Source organism: Micrasema longulum, unplaced genomic scaffold (assembly GCF_059751315.1).
Source record: "Micrasema longulum isolate JH-2025_06_02 unplaced genomic scaffold, ASM5975131v1 h1tg000004l, whole genome shotgun sequence".
Taxonomy (NCBI): domain Eukaryota; kingdom Metazoa; phylum Arthropoda; class Insecta; order Trichoptera; family Brachycentridae; genus Micrasema; species Micrasema longulum.
Window position 1 is genome coordinate 284,131 of NW_028277213.1, and position 7,892 is coordinate 292,022.

Below are 7,892 nucleotides of genomic sequence, written 5' to 3' on the forward strand. Positions count from 1 at the left end.
CGTATCAATTGACAGTAAATTCATAATTACTTTTTTAGGTAACGCAAATTTATAAATCGGAAACCAATTAAAGTAAATTTGGTTACATTATTCTGTAAGTTAATTGTTTTTATTGCTTGGCTTTACAACAAATTAATTTATATACTGAATTATGACACAATAATATTATTTCTTTTCTAATACATAATGAATTTATTTACACTTTTACTCCCGATCAAAATCGTAATCATTTGATTTTAAAAATATATTTCAAATTAATTTATAAATATTTATTTTTTAAATTCATATACAATTGTTTATGATGATACTTTAAAAAAAACTAGTTTGTGTGAGTCTTTTGTTAAGTTTTTTAATTTAAATTTTACAAAAGATTCCTAATATCCGAAGCAAAAATTATTACGTCTTTTGTATTTTGTTATTTGTATTTTTACTGTATTATTTCACAAACTGGACTGGCATTTGCATTAATCAAAGAGTCATCTTGCCATTATGAGAAGCTTAATTTTTTGCACAAACGTAATGAGTCATTCATTAATCTTAAATTTGTGAGGATATATGCACAGTTCAAACTACGCAAGTAAAAGTATTCACCTTTTTTGCGACACCACATGTTAGCAAACAAACACGGAAATAAAGCAGGTTTATTTCATTTATCCTTATTGAAATTAAAATCGAAACTTTTCAAATATTTATTTTCTGAACTGTAATAATTCACCATGTGTAGTACCAATTACCTTAATATAAAGGAATGCATTATCATACATTGTCTCTGTCACTCCGAAACTTTTTATTTTTACTTTCTGTTGTTTTGTCTAATACGCTTAAGCTATGGGTTTAAATATTCATGATTTTTTTGTCATTTCTAAAAATTTTTATGTTTCCCACTGAAATTCTTTGTTTTTTTATAAATAAGTGTTTTTTTTTAAGATTTCATTTTTCGTACTTTGTAAAAGGCGAAAAAACTCAATTAAATGTAATTTATTTGAAAAATGTTTGTTTCAATAAAATTATGCTACTATATGTTATTGAATATTTGTATATAACCACTTACCGACTTTTCTATGTCTATCGGTTTTCAGACGCACTCGTCTCTTTGTTGAATTTGTGTCCTGACGAAGAGACGGGTACGTCTCTAAACCAGTAGACATAGAAAAGTCGGTTAGTGGTTATTTAAAAATATTTAATAACATTTAGTAAAATGTTGGACCACAAAGTTAATGCATTAAATATTAATAAGAATTATTCGACTTTATTTGTTTTAATGCTCATCTGAATATTTTCTGTTTAACAGAAATGAAAAGTGTTCGGTCGAAAGTGTTCCAATTTATTATAATACTCGATAAATATAATAATTTTCACTTTTATAGCGCTCATCACACCGTTTGTGTACAAAACATATACTTGAAATTTAATAATACACACAGCCATGTGCTACAGAGGTAGATCCAACGGAATGAAATGAAAGTGACTTAACTTTTTATCAGCTCGTTTTTATCGGGTCAATGTCGAAAAAGCGAAATTTCGACTACAGCTTATGTATAATGTGTATATTCGATTTATCGACACGGGGAAATGTATTTCATATATGCATGTATATATATTATATGTGGCTAACTCAGCACATCGTTAATATTTACTAGGTAACGTAGTCTCCTTAGATCAAAGTTTTAATTATTAACGCACAATTGATTTAAAATCATGAAATAACCTAATTGGATTATTTTATTGATGACGGGTTGTGCAATTATAGAGTTTTTGGTATTTGCACTTTAATTACTCCGGTATTGCTGTGCGGATTCTATATTTTTGTAAAGAAATTATTTCCATAACAAATAAATACCAAATAATGAATAACTTGAAAAATCTACAAATGCAAAAAAATATAAACTTGATATTAAGATAAAAAAACCCTCTCCCCTCTTTAATAGCTCCTCCCACCCCTGTCAGTACCTGGATTTTTCATTTTCGTATATTTTTGTTTAGTTTATAATAACACATGTGAAAGTAATTGTGCTTTCCGAAATTAGTACTGCATTGAAATAAACTCAAGTGGTCTAAAAATAAAGTGTTTTATAACTTAAATATTTAATCGTGTTATTCCACAAATTTAATGCCTATTGAATCAGTAATATTTATGTTAAGAGTTAGGTACATGACACTAAAACTGAGGGTAAGGTTTGAAGTTCGACTCTAAAAAATATGTGCAAGGTTGGGTGAAGATATAAAAATTAGGAAAAAAATATTAATTTGAATATTTTAATAATAAAATTGTTTGACGTCGCATATTTTGAAGATACTTTTAGGTAAGAAAAAGTACATGTCACCAGTCTGTTGTTTAAAATTTGCATTTATTAAATATTTAATATTTCTACGTATTTTATTCCTAAGTTTACGGATTTCAAATCTATTCCAAGATAACACCCAAAAATGCATTTTTAAGAAATGAACAAGTGAAAAACTTTAAATTGCTCCCTTGAGCACTTAGCTAATAAATATTACATATTTTACTGAAAAAATTATAAATTTTAATATATACACTAGAGAAAAAATAAATTGTATCTCATTTCCATCTAATATAATAAGATGTCCATCTTAGAACAGGCTGAGCCATGTTAGATTGAGACTATCATAAACAGAGAATACTCCGTTTTTATTTTACATTAATTAGTTTTATATAGATTCCTTGTTTTTAAGTAGGTATACTAACTTTTTGCAATGAATTTATGATATAAAAAAAAACTTTAAAAATTTAATTAATGTTAATCTACTTACATTCTAAGTACTTGCTTTGTGATTACTCACACTTTTTTCTACCGAACGGTTTTAAAGCTTCACAATCTACTTTATCGAGGTGTGATTAACTAATAAAGAAGCTTTACCTTCATAAAGAAGCTTGTAAAGCTTTGAAACTGGTTGGGAGAAACAATAAAAAATTCGGGGTTAAAAACTAAGTTATTTCATATTTATTTTATTGTCATCCACTTAGTTTGATAATTCAAGTAATTCATTGAAAAAGATTTTGTATATCACTTACAGTGAACTTTGACGGAGAAATTGTACTGGTTTTAATGTTTAAATTTAGTTTGATAAAATACGTTTTTGTATTTAGATAATTCAATACATAAACATTGAAATTAAGGGATTACCGTTAGTATGGTAAAGATTTAAGGTGAGGAAATAATAGTTACGCCGTCATTATTAAAGGTTAAACGTAGATTTACGTTAAAGGTTATCTTCTTGTATTGCGTTAATTATATACTCACATATCGAGCCATGTTCGCCAAAACATGGTAACGGACAAAAACAATATTTTACGCAAGAACACTTCTTTATCTCAAGTAACAAAAAATACACATTGGGAATCATACTCCGTTTTGACAACAATATTTTGAGTTTGTTCAACTGTTTGTAGACAAAAGACTGGGATCTCACCCCTAAGGAGTCATTGAGATTGAAAAAATATTTTTTATTTCCTTTTCTAAAATGTTCAACATCTCTGTTGTAATTTGTTCATCTATATTATCTATGAAATTTTTTTGTTATTAATAAAATAAATATTTGAAACAAAACTTGGTTTTGAAGTGTCCTTGATAATTGAGGAGAAGAAATCGAAAGTCAAATAGCAGAAACACCTCCGTTACTTTTTGATTTAAAAAATACCTTTCAAAATTATGCTGTTTTCTTTTTTTTCTTTGTGTATTTGCTGAAATATTTATTAAAACTTTTTAAAATTGAAAAAAAAACAAAAAATAATTTATATAGTCTCTTCTGCCATCTAACAAACGAAATATTCCCACGGAAAATATTGCTCCAGTCGGTTACGATGTTTTGGAGATCATGGCTCGATAGGTATATTTTTACGCACGTATCATGTACCCTTACATCAATGATTTTTCAATGCAAATAGTTTAGTAAATTAGATATTTAAGCAACAAAATCTTATTTATTTATTTTATTAACATATGGTATACTGCAAAATTGCCCTTTACAAAACTTATAATATGGACGTATTTGGTTGTTTTGTTTTTATAAACATGCATTTCTTTTAACGTAAGATTTACAAACAAAAATTTAACCTTAAAATAATATTACGCATTTATTAGAATTTTAAAACAATAAACGCAAAAATCAAATTAAATAATAAAATATTTTTTTGTATTAATATAACAAGAAAATCATGAAGTTACTTTTTCATATAGTAATAATAATCTGAGTTCTGTCAAGTTAATTTTTATTAACAATTTTAATTAAGTTCTTGGTTACACACAAGTTATTTGATAATCTAGCTGGTCTAGTTAATCTTAATATATATATAAATACGTTTTCTCAACAAAATGTAGCTTGTTGAAGGAACACAATCTTATCCATAATAATGTAACAATATTTTTATATTTGTTAAAATGTTTCATTTGCACTTTGATTTCTGACATTGTTTAAAAGTGCGTCTGAACTAAATTATCAATTATGTAATGTACTTGACGTTATTTTTTGGGATAATTTATGATATTACATACGAATACAATCAAAAGTAAAACAAACATATGTAATCTAGTATATTCTGAGCGCAAAAATACTATGACTTCACAAAAATGGTATGGTTCGGTTTGCAGAGGACTGTTGCGAGACATTGCGTAGATTTACATTTTTTTATTTTTTTTACATTTTTTTGCACCACAACAGGCCAGGAGGCCTAATTACAGTGGTGAATTACATCACAGAGCACCCAATTTATATACTTCCAACCGAGTTGTCCAGATGTTTGTACAAAAAGCCGTTAAATTATTTTCGTGGACAAGAGGTGTTATAAATAGTGCTGTTAAATACCCGACAAACTTATTATAATAATGTTTTTACTTTTGTTTTAAGAAATCGAAAGGGGTGCTGTTTTCGCGTCGTTTTGTAAATTAGTTTGATCTTCTTCGACGAAAAACAGCGATTTACAAATACAAATAGCTGGATTTTTAAACTACTTTCGCTGTTTATAGCGAGATGTTTTTTATCTCAAAGTTTGCAGTTTTATTCGAGACATGTATCGAAATTGGTCGGTATGAGCTGATCATTCGTAGTATAAAAAGTACCGCCGTTGATAGAGAATAGTTTCTCTCGATGCGTTCATTTGTGCAACCTAGAAAGTGTCTGGTAATAAGTATTAACATTAGCTCCAGTAGGCGTTACAGTAGTACTGTGTGGTACTGAAGCCTAACTAACAGCGCGCACACTGTGACGGGCAATTACAATTACTATAATATAATCAATATTGTGATAACATTGTTGATTATAACACTGATCGATATTGAAAAATAACTTTTATCAAATTGCTATAAAAATGAAAGCAATATAATTATTATTCACTTATTTTTGTTTCAATTTGAGACTTGTACGAAAAGTATGATCAATACTTTTTTGTATGCAGATTATAAAATGGAGATTTGGTTGGGTTTCGCGCCTGTCCGTTCGCGCGAGTCCGGTTTTTAAACATCTGGCAGATATTGTCGAGTTAAAAAAATTCAGCACAAAATGATGTCTGTTCGTGATTTAATTATTGACTCCTTTTCTTATTTAACTTTGTGATTATATTATTTTTCTTAATTAGTAAAAGAAAAAATAAATCTATTTCCAAAAAACATTGATGGTTGCATAAATTGGATTATTTTAAATTATTCACTGCCCGTAAATTATTAAATCTCCTTTTTATTACATGAAATAATAGGTTTTTTTCAAAGGATAATCCAGCTTTGGTTAGCCAACCATCTTTGTTTGGTCTAATTTACGCGATTCATTCAAATTTCCTTGAAGTTTAGGGAAACTCGATGACTTTCAAACCAAATGCGGATTTACGAAATCCGTGATATATTAAATTCAATAATATATAAAATTGTGTACATCATCGAATTACGAAATAATCATAATTTTTCCGTTAAATAATGATTTTAAAATATACAATTTAGGAACCTACATACATTTGTAAGCGTAATTAATTATAGATATGTAAAAATCATAACAAGTACACGACTCTGTCGTAATTTTGTGGCATATTTAAGGTTCTTTGACAGTTGTGTGTACACGAAATGTATATCACTCACTTACCTTATTCAGTGATAAAAACTATTTCAAAATACGTAAAATACAAGTTTTTTTTATTTTGGTAATTATTGCTCATAATTGAGACGTTATTTTTCTACTTTATCGTGTTTTTAAATATAATGTATAATCGTCATAATTAAAAATGTTTTTTCATTTATATTCAAATTATAATTACCTATGTAATGCGAAATTATAAATTTGTTTTTTATGCAATTTTAAAAAGTTTTAATTTTGTATGTCGTTCAAGTTTCGATTATGTAAACATAACAGATCACAAAATAATATCACTCGGCATATTAACAAGCACCATTAATCAAAACGGATTTTAGATTTTTTTAATATGTAATGTACAATACATTTGTATTTAAATAATGAAATACCTAAGATTCGTGTTTTAAGACTGACACTTAAAGGGCATGGATTAATTCAATTGAGTTGAATTCTTACCTGATAAAATCGCCAGAAATGTTGCAAGCAGCGCAAGAGAGCACTGCATTTTCCACTTCATTTTTCGTGTGAAAGTTCCAATGTTATCCACAAAATCAATCGATAGATCGGACACCACTAATTAAGAAACAACGTGCACCAAATGCACAGGAAAATAATAATAAATCACTTTATTTTCGTGCATTAAATACATTAAAAATTGCACCAAATATTTAGAGCTTGCAACACTGTATTGATGCCGGGAGAATGCACATACTTCAAACAGCAACCCTTGTTTTCGCGGTCGATTCGAATTTGAATTTATTTTGTAATGTGAACGCGTCGTTTTCGCATTCGGGGCGCTTCGGCTCTTGTCGACTGCCCGCTCGGCTGCGCTCGAGCTAGTGAGCTAGTGAAATGATTTTCGGCCAGCGAGCCCCGCTCCGTACCGACGATATTTCCCCGGACGTAAATCTTCGCGGCGTTAACTCAAATGGAAAGTCAACGTTAAACGCGGCTGCACGAGTAGAAAAATTACAAACATTACACGCCAAATAATACAAACACCATAACCTTGCAGAAACTTTTTCATAAATTGCTTAAATTACAAAGTTGTCGACGTGTTTCATACGAATAAAACCTTGTAATTTTTTACGGGCATAAAATCAAGCCAGTTGGCTCTTAGTAACATTTGGTTATCATAATTCATGTAACGGTTTGGTTTTCATTGAAATGATAAAACACCTTGCATCAAACTCCCGTATTAACGTCAATTTTCTTTCTAACTTGAGTTTTGTGGTCACGGTGGTAGGAAGGGGTTGCCTTTGAACATATTATATCAATGTAGAAAAACTAATCCTAGAGCAATGACAGTTGTATGATTTATGTCTGTATCCTTGCGACATTTAAATACAACAATTAACAAGATTCAGATTGGAAATAACACTGTACATTATTTCCGAGACCATAAATGTCAGTTGTATTTTATATTGTTTTGATTGAGAATTTTTGAAGATTTATTACATACGCGTGTTACAGTTTCTTAACCATAAAATATGTACGTTTAAGGAATTGCAAGATAATATTACATGCATATTATAATACATTTTTCTCAAAACAAAAGGTTGTGTTTGAATTTTTTTAAATATGCCTTAAGGCTGAAAAGTTTTTAATCGCCATCCTTTCAAAATCACGCGATTAAAACAATAATAAACAGGAAATAAAAAATAAAAAATTCTAAGGTATTTCTGATAAAAAATTAATATAAAATCGATACGTAACTTAAATATAATTATTTTTTGACCGGCTGATTCCGTCTTTCGAAATATAGACTATACTAAGATAAATTAGTACTCACAAAAAAGCAAAGGTTTTAAGTAAAA

General features: G+C 28.5%; 1 protein-coding gene across 5 annotated transcripts in view; it reads right to left on the minus strand.

Annotated features, from left to right (window-relative positions):
* Cda5 (Chitin deacetylase-like 5) overlaps positions 1-6,916 on the minus strand; it is a 254,949-nt gene extending 248,033 nt beyond the window's left edge. For all 5 annotated transcript variants that reach the window (XM_088223686.1, XM_088223766.1, XM_088223843.1 and 2 more), the window contains exon 1: positions 6,532-6,916. In XM_088223686.1, coding sequence (XP_088079812.1) covers positions 6,532-6,592 — 61 coding nt within the window. In that variant the 5' untranslated portion in view covers positions 6,593-6,916. The remainder of the gene's footprint in view (positions 1-6,531) is intronic.
* Positions 6,917-7,892: the final 976 nt, after the last annotated feature.